This window comes from Peromyscus californicus, unplaced genomic scaffold (genome assembly GCF_007827085.1).
Source record: "Peromyscus californicus insignis strain IS unplaced genomic scaffold, ASM782708v3 Scaffold_10__1_contigs__length_136768540, whole genome shotgun sequence".
Taxonomy (NCBI): domain Eukaryota; kingdom Metazoa; phylum Chordata; class Mammalia; order Rodentia; family Cricetidae; genus Peromyscus; species Peromyscus californicus.
Genome location: NW_026294391.1, coordinates 12,221,416 through 12,239,770, shown reverse-complemented (window position 1 = coordinate 12,239,770; position 18,355 = coordinate 12,221,416). Strand labels below are relative to the sequence as shown.

Sequence of the window (18,355 nt, the reverse complement as noted above, 5' to 3'; positions counted from 1 at the left end):
CCTCACACTCACAGATCTGCCTGTCCTCTGCCTCCCGAGTGCTGGGCTAAAGGCCTGCGCTTCTACACCTGGCTTGCTGTTTGTTTTTCAAGACAGGGACTCAGGTAGCCCAGGCTGGCCTCCAACTTGCTATTTAACAGTGGCTTGTCCTGTAAACTGATCCTCCTGCCTCAGCTTCCTAAGTACTGTGGTCACGGATGTATGCTACCACACCAGTTCTGGTTTGTTTTTAGACAGGTTCTTGTTAGTGTAGTCTAGATTCACCTCGAACTCCTAATCCTTCTACCTCCCAAGTGCTGGAATTACAGATTTTTTAAAAAGATTAATTTATTGGGGGGGGGGGGGTGGGTACACATGCCATAGTGTATGTACAGGTCAGAGGACAGCTTTCCAGGGTCGGATCTCCTTTCACCATGTTGGTTTCCAGGATCCAATTCAGGTAGTAAGGCTCTGTGGCAACTCAGTTGTTTGTTTTGTAAAGTGACCACAGTATATACCGAAATGAGTCTCATTTGGGGAGAGGAGAGGTATGGGAAAGATTATCCTGGATGGACATCTCCCAAGCTCTGCCATTCTGTGCAAACCTCTTAAGTGGATGGGATAAACATTGTCTCTACTGGGGTCCAAATGCCTTATGGAGGCACAGAAATTTCCGGAGAATTGGATTTGTTTCCCGCTGAGACTCCTACAGTGCAAATGGGCTCATGGATGATATATAAATACTACAGGTCACTACAAGGAGATGGAAACATCCTTCCATATAAAACTGGTGCACCTGGAGACAAAGGTGCAGTCCTTAGGGTCTCTGAAAGTCCCAACAAGAGCCTAGTGGCCCTCAGTAATGGTCGTGCTTGAACAACTCAGTGCCTAGCAATGCATGGTCACTCTACCAACTGCCCTGGGAATGGAAAGATGGGTTGGGGTTTGCAGATTTGCACTGCACTCAATTAGAACCCAGCCATGCAGCCTTTGTGAGCTGGGAACTCCAGCTGCAGTGCTCTGACACTGACACACACACACACACACACACACACACACACACACACACACACGCCCTCTAGCCTTTGGGGAACAAACTCCCCAGTGCAGATCTAAGCTTGCCACCTGCTGTGGTTTCACAAGCCGAATTCCACTACTGAATTCCCCTGAGAGGCGGGGTCCATACCCCACTCCCTTCCCATCTTTCTGTGCTCCATAAGACTGCTATAGAATCTTACTGAGTATCTGTCTGGGCATTGTTACAGCAGGCCCCTTACTAATTGCCTGGCTCTTGCCAGCCTGCAGACTTGATCTCGATCGACCTCAAGCCTTGCCCCTCACCCTTAAATTATCAGCCCTCTGGGGAACATCCATGCTCCAGGAGGTGCACCTTCTCTAACCCTAGGATCCAGTTCCCAGTTTCCACCACCAGGGTGCAGCTCGACCTTTGCAGCTTGGAAGTGGTTCTCTCAGCTCGCTCTGCTGGATGCGTGGCTTAACTGCGCTTGGCGACCTTCCTCTCTGTCTTCCAAGCCCAGTGAGGACATTACCTGGTTTCTGTGCAAAAGAGCAGGCCCAGATTCCCAGGCTTGGCGGGAGGGGTTACTCTACAAAAGCGATTTTGTGCTGCCAAAATCTTAAGTTTGAAATGAAGAAAAAGATGGATGAAAAGAGAAGGAAATAGGAGAGAAACTAAAACAATCCTCAGGTGAGAATTGTGAGGCAGCTTAGGACCCTAGGGTGGTGGGTGTGTGTGCAGAGACCCAGAAAAGGTAGGAGAAAGGCACAGAGTAAAGAGAGACATTACAAAATAGGAGAAAATCCTTATGGTTATCCCACAGATGATTGATAGCCAGAATATACAAAGAACTAAAGAAAAATTAAGGGCTGGAGAGATGGCTCAGTGGTTAAGAGCACTGCCTGCTCTTCCAGAGGACCTGGGTTCAACTCCCAGCACCCACATGGCAACTCACAACTGTCTGGAACTCCTGTTCCAGGGGATCTAACACCCTCATACAGACATACATGCAGGTAAGCACCAATGTATATAAAACAAAAATAAATTATTTTTAAAAATCAAGCCCCCAAAGAATGAATAATATAATCAGTTAATGGCAAATGAACTAGGCAGAAACTTCTTAAAAGAAGCACAAATGGCTAGTAATTGTGAAAAGTTCAACATCTTGGCAGGCTGATGGTCTTTTATGTACTCTGGTGCCAGAGGCAGGCAGATCTCTGTGAGTTTGAGACAAGTCTGGTCTACATAATGAGTTCCATGTCTACATAATGAGAGTCTGTCTGAACAAAATGGGAAAAAAAAGTACAACATCCTTAGCTATCAGGGAAAAGCAAATCAAAATGACATTGAGAGTCCATTTTTCTGAAATACAAATTGCTGTCATCAGATGGTAAGGGTACAGGGAATGAGAGAGGCTTTCTACAGTATTGGTGGGAATGTCATAGAAATCAGTAGAAAATTTTCTCAAAACAACAACAACCTAACTAAAAATAGACCTAACCATACGACCCAGCTCTACTACTCCTGGGTATATTCCTAAAGGAAGCAACATAGCACAAAGATACCTGCACATCCATATGTGTTGCACCACTATTCACAGTAAGCCAGAGGGAATCTGCTTAGATGCCTGTCAGCAGGGAAGAGAAAAAAAATGTGATGTGTGTGTGTGTATATATAAAAATACAAATGGAGTAGTAGTCATCTGTAAATGAAACTATGTGCCTTGCACGAAAATGGATGGGAACTGAAATATTGTTAAAAAAAAAAAAAAAAAGCCAGGACAAGTATTCAGTGTTTTCTCTCTTGTGCAGAATCCAAACAAAAAGACATGAACTTGGGGGACTATTAGGGAAGAGGATAGGGATCAGAGAGCAGGGAGAGGAGTTGGCCAGGGAGAGTAGTAAAGGAAGGGGTACATGATCCAAGCATGTTACTTGTATATTTGCAAGTCACGGTAATTCCTATGAGGTTCTATTCTATGCAATTCATATCCACTGAAAAGGGAAAAGAAAGCCGCGGGAAGGACAATGCAAGAAGGTAGCTGAGAAAACTGAAGGAGAAGAGCAAGTTGAGGGAGGTCACAGTGGGAGGCAAGAGGTGCTTGCTTGCCCTCTGGATTCCGGGGCTAGACTCACAGTTTGTCAGGCCTGTTCTAGCACATGCTTACCAAGAATGGTGGCACACACCTTTTATCCTAGCATTCAGGAGGCAGGGGCAGGTGAATCTATGTGAGTCTGAGGCCAGTTTGATCTACACAGCCAGTTTCAGACCAGCCAGAGCTGCATAGACTCTGTCTCAAAGAAGAAAAAATTATGAAAACCTAGATAGAGCCTTGCACTAGACAGGTATACCCTAGCCGCTCACCTAATTCCTCAATCTCCTTTATACTCGCCTGTTTCTGTCTAGGATTTCTGAGGCTTTCCTTCAGTTTATTCTGTCCTGAAGCTTCCCCCATTTCCTTTCTGCTTTACCTCTGCCTCCTTCCCCTTTCTCCAGCTTGCTTCTCCCAGGCTGGTGGCTCTCACAGTCGCTGTGTGTACTGCTATCTTACAGGAAGGGCTTATAAAGAGGCTGGCCAGATCCAGCAGGTAAAGGTACTCGCCACCAAGCATGAAGACTTATGTTCAATTCCCCAGGACCCATATAGTGGAAAGGTAGAACCGGCTTCCACAAGTTGTCTTCTCATGTCTACATGAGTGTTGTAGCATGCGTGTGTACACACACACACACACACACACACACACACACACACACACACACACACATAAATAAATGTAAAAATGATCTTTGTAATCATTGGAAAGAGAGAGAATCAAGGAAGAGCAATAGGGTCTACCACTTGTCTCCGGAGTGAGAGTCACCCTATCCACATGCTCAGGGGAAAGACACTGAAGGGCTAGACACAGCCAGAACAGGGGGAGGGAACAGGGAAACTAGATGTAATGAGCACCCAGATGCTGGAGAGACTGAGGCAGGTTCCAAGCATTCTACCAACTGAGCTATACCCCCTGCTCTTAATAGCTTTTAAAAGTGTTCATTTAAAAATTGTCATAAGATAGACATAAGCTGAAATTTAACGTTTTAATCATTCCGAGAATATAGGAGGAAAGCCTGATTCAGATTCTCCTATACTCTCAGTTAACAATTAGAATAGAAAACTTGTGACCAGGTTCTGACATTATGAATAATACTGCTATGAACACAGTTGAGCAAGTGTGGATAAAGAAAATGTGGTACATACACACAATGGAGTACTACAGTAAAAAAACAATGACATCATGAAATTTGCAGGCAAGTGGATGGAACTAGAAAATATCATCCTGAGTGAGGTAACCCAGACTCAGAAGGACAAACATGGTATGTACTCACTCATAAGTGGATACTAGATGCAAAGCAAAGGATAACCAGACTCCAACCCACAACTCTAGAGAAGCTAGCTAGTAAGGAGGACCCTAAGAGGGACATATGGAATGCCCTGGGAAGGGGAAATAGATAAGATCTCCATGAGTAAACTGGGAGTGGTGGGGGCAATAGAGGGTAGGGGATGGGGGATGAAACATAAGGGAACGGGATGGTTGAACTGGAACTGGGATGGAGTGGGAGAGCAATGAAAGAGATATCTTGATAGAGGGAGACATCAAAGGAACAGGGAGAAACAGAGTGCTGGAGAGGTTCCCAGGAATCCACAAGGACAACCCCAGCTTAGAATCCTAGCAATAGTGGAGAGGGTGCCTGAACTGGCCTACTCCAGTAATCATATTGATGAATACCCTAACTCATCATAGAGCCTTTCTCCAGTAACTGATGGAAGCAGATGCAGAGATCCACAGCCAAGCACCAAGCCGAGCTCCAGGAGTCCAGTTGAATAGAGAGAAGAGGGAGTCTATGAGCAAGGGGCATCAAGATCACGATGGGGAAACCTACAGAGACAACCAAACCAAACTAGTAGGAACTCATGAAATTTAGATCAACAGCTGTGGAGCCTCCACGGGACTGGACTAGGCCCTCTGCATAAGTGAGGCAGTTGTGTAGCTTGATCTGCTTAAGAGCCCCCCTGGCAGTTGGGATCAGGATCCATCCCTGGTGCCTGAGCTGGCTTTTTGGACCCCATTACCTATGGTGGGACACTGCACAGCCTTGATGCAGGGGAAGGGGCTTAGACCTGCCTCTACTGAATGTACCAGGCTCTGCTGACTTCCCATGGGAGGCCTTACCTTGTTGGTGGAGGGGATGGGAGGAGGGGGAGGGAAGAGAGAGTGGTCTGTGGTCGGTATGTAAAATGAATTTTAAAAATTCTTAATAAAAAAAATTACCAAAAGAAAACAGAAAAACAAAACAAAAAAAAACTTGTGGCCAGTTACCAGGTAGGTAAGTGTCTTCTGATCAATTCTGCCTTCACACAATGTACTTGGACATAGCATTGCCCCGGTGACCTCAGTGCCAATAGACTGCCCCTCCCCACTTCCCATGCTAATTACCAAGTCCTGGAGGTTTTACTTGTTTTTCTCTTTGGTTTCCCCCACCACACACACACAACCCCAGGGGGTTGAATGGGGAAGGATAGGCCAGATAGTGCTGGAAATGGGATCCTGGGTCTTGAACAAAAACATGCCAGACGGCACTCTACTGTGAACTCCCAGAAGTCCTTATCTGTGTTTTTGATTGACAGGCTATAAACAGGTTCCCCCAAGTGCCTCCTCATTTTAGTTAATGTGCTAGGGCAATACTTTACTTACCTAGTTATCATAATAGATTCTACAGAGGATACTGATTAAACACCAAAGGAAGAGATGAATAGAGCTGGGGATGGGGGCAGAGACAGAGATCTCATGCCCTCTCCAGGGGTGTCAGTCTCAAGGAACTGCTATGTGTCCAGCTAAGCAGAACCCCTCCAAATCTAGTCCTTTTCAGCCTCAGTTTAGGAGCACAATTCATTATAACGGTGGTTCCTAAACATTACCTTTAGCTAGTTCCTGGAGAAGTTGGGGGTGGGGCCCAAGTCACAGCGGTCTAATTCCATCTGGCATCTGGTCACCCAGCCCCCACCCTGAAGCTACCTAGAGGTGATCAGTCAACAGCCAATCATTAGCATATAAGAAGATAATCATTTTGAATATTCTAAGGATTTTAGGAATTGCATTCCAGGAAACAGAGACAAAGCCCAAAAATGTATTTTACAAAATCACAACCATTTTAAAGCATAGAGTTCAGCAAAAGGCATTGAGCAAGTTCACATTGTTAAAGCAACCAGCACCGTTGCCCATCTCCGGAACTCGGGACCTCTTGTGGTGTTTTGTTCCCAGGTTTTGAAACGAGATTCCTGGAGTACAGGCTGACCTCTGTAGCGGCTGTGGTGGCCTGGTGTGCTTCTAATCCTCCTGCCTCTACCTCCTGGGTACTGGGATCCCAGTGCACCACCACGACCAACCCTTTGTGCTGCTAGGGATAGAAGGTCGCAAGGGTGTTAGGCAAGCACTCTTAGCAACTGAGCTGTGTCCCAAGCCCCTGCAACTTAGCTTAAAACTTTTCCTGCAGTGTTGGAGAGGGGATCCAGGGCCTCAAGAATGCCAAGCAAGTGTTCCACCTCTGAGTTAAATCCCCAAACCTTTCCTTTGTCTACTTTGAGTCCGAACCTTAGTTATCTCCTAATGGACACTTGCTGTGCTTCTGTTTGTAAGCTATTATTTATAATGCTGATTTGAATAGGCAAGTGCAACTTTTTTGCAGTAATTCATACATTAATTATATGTATATTGATTTTTTCCCCCTTAAACTATTCAGCTGGAGGTTTGGAGGTATAACTCGGTAGGGTGCTTAGTTTACTTCCGTACATGAGACCCTGGGTTTGGATCCCTCCAATACAAAAAATATTCAACTGGAGTTTGAGATTGTATTGCACTTGTATGCCGGTGCTAGGAGCTTGCCTAGTGAGTGTGAGGCCCTAGGTTGATCCCCCAGCATCACAAAATAATGTGTATCAGTTTGGAAAGAATATATATCGTTTGTAAGCAGCATTTGCTCTAGCCCAGGTTGGCCTGGAACTATGTAGCCCTGTGTGCTCTTGTTTCAAGGCACTCTTTCTGCCCCAGCTCCTCAAGCTCCGGGATTACAGGTATGAGCCACTATTCCAGGCTGAAAATGTAAAAGTGGGGATGCAGCTCAGTGATCAGAGTGCTTGTCTAGTATCCTCAAGGCTCTGAGTCTAATCCCCAGCAAAACACACACACACACACACACACACACACACACACACACACACACACACACACACACACACTGTAACAGTATGGTGGCCTAACTTGCAGTTCCAAGTATTTAGGCTAGGGAGGAACACTACTTGACTTTGGTGGTTTAGGGTCAGCCTGGGCAGGATAGCAGGAACCCTTCCCTTTTATTTATTTATTTATTTATTTATTTATTTATTTATTTATTTATTTATTTATTTATCTATCTATCTATCTATCTATTTATTTATTTATTTTGAGACAGGGTTTCTCTGTGTAGTTTTAGTGCCTTTCCTGGAACTCACTCTGTAGCCCAGGCTGGCCCTAAATCCTAAATCCTCCTGGCTCTGCCTCCAGAGTGCTGGGATTAAAGGCATGAGTCACCACCGCCCGGCACACTTCCTTTTTTAGGGATTTAAAAACTATTTTGCTGGGCGGTGGTGGCGCACGCCTTTAATCCCAGCACTCGGGAGGCAGAGGCAGGTGGATCTCTGTGAGTTCGAGGCCAGCCTGGTCTACAGAATGAGTTCCAGGAAAGGAACAAAGCTACACAGAGAAACCCTGTCTCGGAAAAAAAACCAAAAATAAATAAATAAATGAATAATAAATAAATAAATAACTATTTTATTTGGGAAAGTAGCTGGAGAGATGGATCAGCATTTAAGAGTACTTGCTCTTGCAGAGAACCTGGTGTCAGTTCCCAGCACCCACTTGTGTAAGATGAATCTTAAAAGGTCTTATTAATTAAAACAAACAAACAAACAAACAAACAAAACCACAAAACCAGAGTCTGGTATAAGGGGTGAATGCTGACAGATCAGAGAAGCAGAACAAGCCACAGCCAACCTCACCTCAACTCCTCAGCCGATTCTGTTTCCACAAATCCTCAGACTGAAAGCCTCTGAGTTCTCACCCCTGAGGGTCTCAGTTGAACTGCTTAAAAGCCTCTAGTTCCTGGTCCTCATGCCTTATATACCTTTCTGCTTCCTGCCATCACTTCCTGGGATTAAAGGCATGTGTCCTTCCCAAGCAAAGGCATGAAATCTCAAGTGTTGGGATTAAAGGTGTGTGCCACCATGCCTGGCTCTGTTCCCAGCGTGGCCTTGAACTCACAGAGACCCAGACGGATCTCTGCCTCCAGAGTGATAGTGTTAAAGGTGTGTGCCACCACTGTCTAGCCTCTATGTCTAATTTAGTGACTGTTCTGTTCTCTGACCCCTAGATAAGTTTATTAGGGTACACAATATATCAACCACACACTAGGTTGTTCACAACTATCTGTAACTCCAGTTCTAGAGGGTCTGACCCTCTTCTGACCTTTGTAAAAGCGCCAGGCATGAATGTGGTGCATAAACATACATGAACACTCATATACATAATTTTAAAATATTTTCTTATTTTTTATGTCTAATTGTGTGTGTGTGTGTGTGTGTGTGTGTGAGAGAGAGAGACAGAGACAGAGACAGAGACAGAGACAGAGACAGAGACAGAGACAGAGACAGACAGAGAGAGATTTACAGAGGCCAGGAGAGGATGGATCCCTTGGAGCTGGAGTTACAGGCAGTTGTAAGCTGCCCAACATGGGTAGTAGGAACTGAGCTCGTGTCCTCTGTGAGAGCAGTGCATGTTCTTAATCAACCACTGAACTATGTCTCCAGTCCCTCTGAAGGGATTTTTAAGGCATGAATTAACTGTAAAAAGTGAGGAATGTATTCTGGCATTCCCGCACATGTCTGAATGAACTTCATTCACATACACCTCATTCCTCTTTTCACCCTGATGTCATCTTTTCTCCGTACACAGCCATAGGAGAATTACTTTTTGTAAGAACGCTTTCAAAACAGTTTTTATAATATGTAATTATTTCACCAAAGTTTTATGAAATGTGTCTTCATGTAGTAAATCATCTTTTAAATATTTTAATTATTGGGGCTGGAGAGATGGCTCAGTGGTTAAGAGCACCAACTATTCCTCCAGAGGTCCTGAGTTCAATTCCCAGCACCAACATGGTGGCTCACAACCATCTGTAATGAGATCTGGCACCCTCTTCTGTGTACATAATAAATAAATAAATCTTTAAAAAATTTTTAATTTTTTTTTTGAGACAGGGTTTCTCTATATAACAGTCGTGGCTGTACTGGAACTCGCTCTGTAGACCAGGCTGGCCTCGAACTCACAGAGATCCACCTGCCTCTGCTTCCAGAGTGCTGAGATTAAAGGTGAAAAGCACCACCACCTATTTACACTAGTTTTCTGTTAATACAACCTTCAAATTGTAGTCAGGGCACAAAACTTTGAATCCCATCCCCAGCACTACAAAACAAACAAGTCAATAGTAAATAGTAAATAGCCTGATCTACAGAGTGAGATCCAGGACAGGCACTAAAACTACACAGAGAAACCCTGTCTCAGCCCACCGCGCCCCCCCCCCCCAAAATACATAAAACGTGTAGAAGAATGAAGGGCTTCAGTTTCCTATTGAATGTTCAATGAAGAGTACCCCTTAGCTCCTATAGTCTAGCCAGCCAGCCTCTAACCTTTGCTACTTAAGATGCCCCAAGTCCAGAGGCATAGTGGTGCACGCCTTTAATCCCAGCACCTGGGAGGCAGAGGCAGGTGGATCTCTGTGAGTTCGAGGCCACCCTGGTCTACAGAGCAAGATCCAGGACAGTCAGAGCTACATAGAGAAACCCTGTTTAGGGTGGGTGCAGGATGGGGGTGGGGGCGGGGGTGGGGAATGCCTCAAGTGGCTGCTTGCCTTTTCGAAAGCAGCAGAGTAGTTAAGAGTGTCCTCAGTAGATAATTGTTTGATCTTATGTTTAATATACACATATGTTACATCTAACCTGTCACTTATACACTCCATAGGAGTGGATTATATAATCAAAGATGTGAACACCAAGAGGTGGGAGAAATGGAAGCCATCTCAAGTGTGTGTGCACTATATTGGTGTTTAATCCTCAGGTCCAGAAAGGAATGTACTTTTAGCCAGGCAGTGGTGGCTCATGCCTTTAATCCCAGCACTCAGGAGGTGGAGCTAGGCAGATCTCTGTGAGTTCGAGGCCGCCCTGGTCTACAGAGTGAGTTCCAGGAAAGGCTCCAAAGCTACAGAGAAGCCCTGTCTCAAAAAACCAAAATAAAGGAAGAAAAGAAGAAAAAAAAAGAAATGTACTTTTTTTGTGTGTAGTTTGAGGCAGAGTCTCACTATGTAGCCCTGGCCGGCCTTGCACCTACTGGGTAGCCCCAACTAGCCTTGGACTTGCAGCAGGCCTCCTGCTCCAGCCTTTCACAAGGGCACCCGGGAGCATTGTGATGTCACCTGAGATCCTGGGAATAGACAGGCATAATTGATGGATTAGATACATCCTAGGCCACACAGATGGACTTTTCTTTTCGCAGCTTTTTTTTTTCTTGTAGACGGGGTCTTGTAATTGCCCAGGCTAGGCTGAAACTCAGTATCTCAGCTTCCCAAATGCTGGAATTATACGAGTGTTCCAGTGGGGCTGGCTCTTTTCTTTTCTTTCTCTCTTTCTCTCTCTCTCTCTCTCTCTCTCTCTCTCTCTCTCTCTCTCTCTCTCTCTCTCTCTCTTTCTTTCTTTCTTTCTTTTCTGATAGAGTCTCAGTGTGTAGCCTTGGCTGACCTGAAACTCTCTATGTAGACCAGGCTGGCTTTGAACTCATAGAGATCTTCCTGCTTCTGCCTCCTGAATGCTAAGGATAAAAGGGGCTCACCACCATGCCTGGCTTTCCCTCACTTTTAATTTATGCCATGTCACCATATTTTGTTTTAATTCTATTTGAATTTTTTCTTTAGTTTCAATTGTAAATGAAAGCAAAAAAGAGAAATTCTTTCTGGAACAACATATGGACATAAATCTATGTATTTATGGAGAAACAAGTAAATACAGACAGTAAATGAAAACAGGAGAATTTGTGAGCGATTAAAGGAGAGACTGGTAGAAACTAGGAAGATGGAGAGAGCCGAGGCCACACGAGGACGAGGACAAAATAAACACAGCCATGGAGAGGTGAAGGGAATAACAGAGGAGAGAGGGTGGAAAGGAGCACTTAGTGAGCTCCTTCCTAATATCAGTCCTAGAGAAAGAACTTCGTGTCATTTTGAGGTTGCATTTGCTGGTAATAGCCTTATTTGGGGACGAGGCTAATTCCTAGCAGTACGAACTGAGCTGTCCATGGCCATGTCACCTGGACTGAACTCATTTCTCTGTGAACATCGTGGTCCGCAGCATGCAGCCCGTAATTGTTTATCCATCCATCTAATAGAGTAGAGTCTGTTGTTTCCCCAAGGACAGAGACCAGACCCTTATTTCAGTCCACTGAGTCAATTTTCCTTGTCTGTCTGGTAATTCGACAGCAAGGTCTATTGCCCTAGCAACTGCCCTTCAACTGCCATGGCAACCGCCAGTGCAGACTTCAGTTCTCCACTTTGCCCCTTGGACATCTCCATGGCGATGCGCAGGATGAAGAGAAGGCCAGAGCCCCAATTCTGCGCCTGCGTGGAGTGACAGGAGGGGGTGAACAGGAGGAGACCGGGCTCCTGGATGTGCGCAGCCGCAGAGCGCCACGGCTGTGCCCACGAGTCCCAGCGCTGCGCACTTGACAGCCAGTCCGCCCGTCCGGAGCCCGGCTCGTTGGGGCAGCATGGCGGGGTCGCCGCTGCTCTGCGGGCCGAGGGCCGGGGGCGTCGGCCTTTTGGTGCTGCTGCTCTTGGGCCTTCTGCGGCTGCCCCCCGCCCTGTCAGCGAGGCCAGTAAAGGTGCGACTCCAGTCAGCAGGGGGTGGGGGTGGGGATGGGGAGGAAGATGGGGGGAAAGTGTTGGTGAGGCTTTCTTGCTAGTATGTGCATAGAGATTGGCAAGGGTGTCCTGGGCTGCAACTGACAGTCTCCATATAGGCCAAGCGCATTTTCTGGGTGTGAGGATGCTGATGCTCAAGGGCTCTTGGCTAGCAGACGCACCCTGCCCTTCCCTCAGCATCTGGGGCCTGGTCTGACCTCGACCCGCGGGTGGCCTGTGGCGCTGTCCATGGCACTAGGGCATATTTAGAAAAGATGTCCGTGTATCAGTATGTGTGCCTGTGATGTGGCCGAGGTGTATAGGTATTGTGTTCTTTCAGTGTGTCCTTTGGTTTGACTGCCCCTGAACGTCCTGCAATGCTGGAGATTCTTGTGTTTGACTTTTTTTTGTGGGCTTGATTGCTTTCTCGGTGATACCATGTGTATATTTGTGAACTCTTATGTGTGATGACGTAGTATATGGGCGTATCTTCCCTGTGTACTTATGTGTTTCTGTGGTTTTTTTTTTTTTTTTTCATTTTGGAAGGAGTGGTTCTTGTATCTCAGGGTACATATTTCATGGTGGCTTTGGTAGACTGAGTGCTTGGGTTTTTCTATGTGCATCCACGAGATGGTTTCCTTCTTGTTTCTTTGTGGAGCTGTGTCATTGCTGGGAAAGAAGCCATGATGTCTCTGCTCTGCATTGTGTTTTTAAAAGAGATGCCTATCCTTGCACCTGGGTGGCTCGGAGAGTGTGACAGCAGATCATTTCCCCAACAAGGAATGTGCACACAAGCATGAAAAGACCACTTCTGTGCAGTTCCTTGCAGCAGATATGGCAGTGTTGGGTTGCATGTGTGACATTTCAAGGGCTCGTGTGTGTGTGTGTGTGTGTGTGTGTGTGTGTGTGTGTGTGTGTGTGTGTGTAGGGGAGATTGCTGGTGAGTGATTCCCCCAAGGGCAGAAGGTGGTGTGGTGGATGCTGACCAAGGGGAGGGACATGGAGCAGCTTGCTCTCTCCCTCTTCAAAGCTGTCTGAATCACAGAGAAGCGTTTTTTAAATTATTAAATATTTAGCATGGAACAATCTATTTAACATATATGTAAGTTATAAAGAATAATAGCTACTATTCAACTTAAGAAATAAAGTATGACCAATACTAAGGCCTCCTTTGCTAGCCTTATCTCCTATTTTCTGCCCATTGATTCCATGTATTTGCAGCTTATCTTTAAATCTATTGTTTAGTTTCTGCTTTTGGAACATTATAGAAATGGAGTCAGGCTAGGCATCTGCTTCCTGGTGGTCTCACTAAGAAGTCCCTGGTGTTGGATAGTCTTAGGCTATCTACAGTGGGATTCTAGAATTTGCCTTTGTGTGTCGGGGGTGGGGGGGTGGGGGGGGTGGGGGCGGGGGGGGGGGGGGCAGGGCGTGCATGTGGTTTTGAATCGAGGCCTTTCTGAATGCTAGCCCCCAGAACCTTCTTTTGGTTTTGCTTTGGTGGAAGATTCATTTATATTAAAGTGTATGGTTGTAGTTCATTTTGATGCATAACATCATATTCTATGAGTGTATCATGAGTATAAGTATGTCATGGTTTATTTCCAGGGCACTCTTTCCTTTACTCCCCCTACTTTTATGCTATTAGAAAATACTACTATGATGGTTCAAGAATTTATGTCCAGTAGACTTTGAGTGCAACACTCTAGGAGTGGGTCATAAAATCTGTTCTTTTGAGACATGGGCAATTTCCCTTTCAAAATGATTTCTGTAATTTGTTCTGTTTTGTTTTTTAAGACAGGGATTCTCTGTGGAGCCCTGGCTCTCTTGGAACTCCCTTTGTAGACCAGGCTGGTCTCGAACTCAAAGATATGCCTGCTGGGAGCAAAGGCGTGTGCACCATGCCCGGCTTATTTTTGTGCATTTAATTTCCAACAGCGAAGTATTATAGTTTTTATTCCAAACCTGATATCACCCCCCCCCCCCCCAAAGGCAACAAACAACCTGGTATCCAGAAGACTCAGGGCAAGTTCTGAGTGATTAAGGCATCACACTGAGATTGCGTGGATCCTAGAGGTGTTTAGTGGTCTGAGTGCCCTTGGAGGCAATTGAGTGTCTGCTGGGGCCTTAGAGACGATAGGAATTTTGGAGGGGCCCAGTGAATGTGGTGGTCCTTGGAGCCCCACTCCTCTAGTTGGGCGTCTCTGGCTAGAGGGACGATGACGATATCGGTTTTTTCCCCCACTTCATCTTCTCGCAGGAGCCCCGGAGTCTGAGCGCAGCATCGGCGCCCTTGGCTGAGACGGGCAGTCCCCGCCGCTTGCGTCGGGCCGTGCCCCGAGGAGAGGCGGCGGGTGCGGTGCAGGAGCTGGCGCGGGCGCTGGCGCACCTGCTGGAGGCCGAGAGACAGGAACGCGCGCGGGCCGAGGCGCAGGAGGCGGAGGATCAGCAGGCGCGCGTCCTGGCGCAGCTGCTGCGGGTCTGGGGCTCCCCGCGGGCCTCGGACCCGCCCTTGGCCCCCGACGACGACCCGGACGCTCCTGCCGCCCAGCTCGCACGTGCTCTGCTCCGCGCTCGCCTAGACCCCGCCGCCCTCGCGGCCCAGCTCGTTCCCGCGCCTGCCGCTGCGCTGCGCCCCCGACCCCCCGTGTACGACGATGGCCCCACCGGCCCGGATGTCGAGGACGCCGGCGACGAGACCCCTGACGTGGACCCGGAGCTGCTGAGGTGCCGGGACAGGGGGAGGGAGGGAGGGAGGAAGGGAGGGCGAAGGCTGAGATCACCGAAGCGCTGCACTGGAGCCTGATCCCGGGGACAGGGGACAGACGCCCATAGACCCCAGACTGGGTGACACTATACAGGACTAGGGCTCCCGGAGAGGTCTTTGGGGAAGGCAGTTTCTGGGACGGAAGGCAGGGACCCCTGACTTAATCTGAAAGGCTTGAGTGCAAGCAATATGGTGTTACAACGTTGTGTTGGCCGGGCTCGGGACTAGAGTGGTGATGCGGAGCCGCACCCTCACTGCACCCCGCTTCACCATGCAGGTACTTGCTGGGGCGGATCCTCACCGGCAGTTCGGAACCAGAGGCTGCTGCGGCCCCCCGCCGCCTCCGCCGAGCTGCCGACCAGGATTTGGGGCCTGAGGTGCCTCCCGAGAGTGTGCTGGGGGCGCTGCTGCGCGTGAAACGCCTAGAGAACTCCTCTCCCCAGGCGCCCGCACGCCGCCTCCTGCCTCCCTGAGCGCTGCCGCATCCCGCACGCCCTGGAACCCAGGAGCAGCCCCCCAGCAACCCTGACTTCCTGCCAGCACGTCCACAGGCGCCTACCCGGCACCCCCTGAGATCCCCATCTCCTGAACCCTTAATAAAAGCGCTCTATAGCAGCTCTTTGACTGAGTGGCGTGTTCTAGGGGCCGGTGGGCTGGGTGACAGCCATAGTGGCTGTGTATTTGGGTCCTCTACTGACATGGAACGTGCCCCTGCCTAGTCTGCTCTCCTCACTGGCAAAAAAAGCACCTACACAGGCAATAGCAGTGGCATTGACGTACTCACCAGGTGCCTGGGCTAGCCTTCTAGGCTCCGCTGAGGTGGGGTTCCCTGAGAGGCTGAGGTCACTTTCAGCGTCTGCCAGGGGACCATGGCACTAAAGGTCAAGGGGCTATGGCTACACTCGTTGCCCACCAGGACCAGGGACTGCCTGTTGTGAGGGCCCTAGGTGGAGCGCATCTGCAGCTGGTCCAGTCACCCAGCACACCATCAACAACATGCCAAGCCCCGAGCACACAGGGCTCCGTGAACAGTCAGCCCAACCATGGCCTTTGCACTGGTTATTTTTCTGCCCTCAATATGTGCAAGTTTTTTTGTACAAGCGTCACTTCATAACGCATTTTTAAACCTTCCTGTCACTGCGAGCCATTGCCTCTTTTAATATATAGCTTCTATCATTGTCTAGTATTCCTAGTATCCAAAACAAGGTATCTAGTATCTCTCTCCAAGTGCTGGGATTACAGGTGTGTGCCACTACCATGCTCAGATCCCCCAAATTCCTTGAATGAAAGAATTCTCCTAACTCAAGCAACATTCTCCCACCCACATAACACTTAGTATGAAATGAAAGCTGGGTACAGTATACACACCTGTAATATGTAATAGCAGCACTTGAGAGGTGGAAACAGGAAGATCACCCAAGAAGGAGTTCAGTGTCAGCCGGGGCTACCCTGTCTCAGAACAAAACAATCAAAACTCGGCATAGTGGCACATACCTTTTATGGCAGGACTCAGGAGGCAAGGGCAGGCAAGCTCTCTGAGTTCCAGTCAGGGCTACCTAGTACATAGTAATACTCTGTCTCAAAAAACAAACCAACAAAAAGACTTAGTATGGAGGCAGCTTTGAATCCTGAGAACAACATTTATTTAACTTTGCATAGAACTTCATAGAACACAGCCAATGCTGGACACCCCATGTTACCATCTAACTCCTCACCAAATGAAAAGAAAAAGGTGTCCGTAGTAACTGTTATTTGGTGGGGAAGGGTCATCTTGACGCGACCGGCAAGAGGGTCAATTTGCTTGTAAGACCTTCAGGCCACAGAGCAGCCACAGCTACACACGGCTTTGCGGTGCCGGGCCTCCTTGCTTGGCTCAGCCATAGCTTCCTGGGCCCGCCGAATCTCATGGACAAGCAGATCAAAGGCTTCCTCTACACCTTGCCGCGTCTTGGCTGAGGTCTTCACGAAGGGGGCTCCCCACTTGTGAGCAAGGATGGCCGCAGCAGCGTGAGCATCTCCAGCGGTGGTCACTAGATCACACTTGTTGCCCACGAGTACCAGAGGCTGCTTCTGGTGAGGACTCCAGGTAGACCATATCTGCTGCAGCTGCTCCAGAGAGGAGGGGTCATCAAGAGCAAAGACCCCCAGCACGCCATCACCAGCTGCCAAGCACTGGTCACGCAGGGCCCTGTGGATATCCTGGCCCGCTGTGTCCAGCACGTTCAGAACATAGCCTCCGTTGTCCAGGGCCACCTGCTTCCAGTAGGAATCCTGGATAGTGGGGTCGTGGTCTTTCACGAAGCAGTGGTGGGTCATCTGGATGGTGAGAGCACTTTTACCAACACCACTTGCCCCCACCACCACCGCCTTGTACTCAGGAAGCTGCCTACCAGCATTTTTGCATTGTGCCCAGGCCTCGTGGCTTTCCTCTGGGGATCTCGTGCACTGTGCGCTGAGGCTCAGATCCAAGATGCTAGACTTTGTTGACAACGCCGCCATTCCCCAACAGTCAGCTCAAAGGAGCGATGTAAACAGCAGGTGCTGAGGGTTGAGAGAGAATGAGAGGTCAGGTGAGACTGGCTGGAAGAAAGGAGACCCCCCAGGTGTCATTGAATCAACATCGTTAAGTATACACCATGTTGTTTTCTCCTTATTTGGAAGTGGGGTGAGGCAGGGTCTTAACATGTAGCTCTGGCTAGCTTGGAATTTGTCCTACAGGTCAGGCTGACCTCAGTTTAAGCAATCCTCCTGCCTCTGCTTTCCCAGTGCTAGAATTACAGGTGTGTCCCACCATGTCCAGCCTCCTTCTTAAACCCAGAGACTCTTTTCAGTTGCTCCTTCAACACCAAGCAGGGATGTCTCTTTTCAGTAGTTTTTCATATACATACATACACACATACACACACACACACACACACACACACACACACACACATATATATATATGAAATTTTATATATATATATATAATTTACAAATTGTATTTATTTTGTGCACGGGAGGTGCTAGACTGGGATTGATGGAAGTGATCCCACCCCCATGGTGGGATTGTTTTTGTGTACCATAGCATTTGTGTGGAAGTCAAAGTACAACCTATGGAGTAGGTTCTTTTTCTGCAGGAGTAAGCAAGGTAGTCAGGTTTGGTAGCAAACACCTTTATCTCTGAGCCATCTGGCCTGCCTGGGATTTTTCAAGTACTCCTACTACTAATATTAACATGCACCCCATGAAGCCCACCCGGTTAAAATGTGTGACTCTTGTGTAACCGTTACTGCAGTTGAATTTGAGAATGTTTCAAAAATTTTGAACATCTGTATGTTCAGAAAAAGAATCTCTATGGCCCTTACTAAGTCTCTCTCCATTGCACAAGGAGAGTGGGATTTGGGTTGGTTGTCTTGGAACCCCAGCTTGGCAGAGTAGTGCCTGTCTGGTGACTGGCTGCTGGGAACTTTCCCACCAAGGGGTTTATGTTGTAAAAGAACATCTTACTGCAGAGAGATAATCAACCCAGCCTGGAGATCTATAGCTCAGTTGGTTTTAGTGCTTCCATAGTATGCACAGAGCCCTCAGTTCAA

General features: G+C 47.8%; 2 protein-coding genes across 2 annotated transcripts; one reads left to right on the top strand and one right to left on the bottom strand.

Moving 5' to 3' along the window:
• Nucleotides 1-11,788: 11,788 nt before the first annotated feature.
• Pcsk1n (proprotein convertase subtilisin/kexin type 1 inhibitor) lies at nt 11,789-15,395 on the top strand. Its single transcript, XM_052744414.1, has 3 exons — nt 11,789-11,997; nt 14,274-14,740; nt 15,058-15,395. Exons 1-3 carry the CDS (start codon nt 11,884-11,886, stop codon nt 15,251-15,253), a joined length of 777 nt encoding a protein of 258 aa, XP_052600374.1. The 5' UTR covers nt 11,789-11,883; the 3' UTR covers nt 15,254-15,395.
• A 1,161-nt stretch (nt 15,396-16,556) lies between these two features.
• On the bottom strand, nt 16,557-17,294 carry Eras (ES cell expressed Ras). Its single transcript, XM_052744403.1, has one exon. It carries the CDS (start codon nt 17,277-17,279, stop codon nt 16,593-16,595), a length of 687 nt encoding a protein of 228 aa, XP_052600363.1. The 5' UTR covers nt 17,280-17,294; the 3' UTR covers nt 16,557-16,592.
• Nucleotides 17,295-18,355: the final 1,061 nt, after the last annotated feature.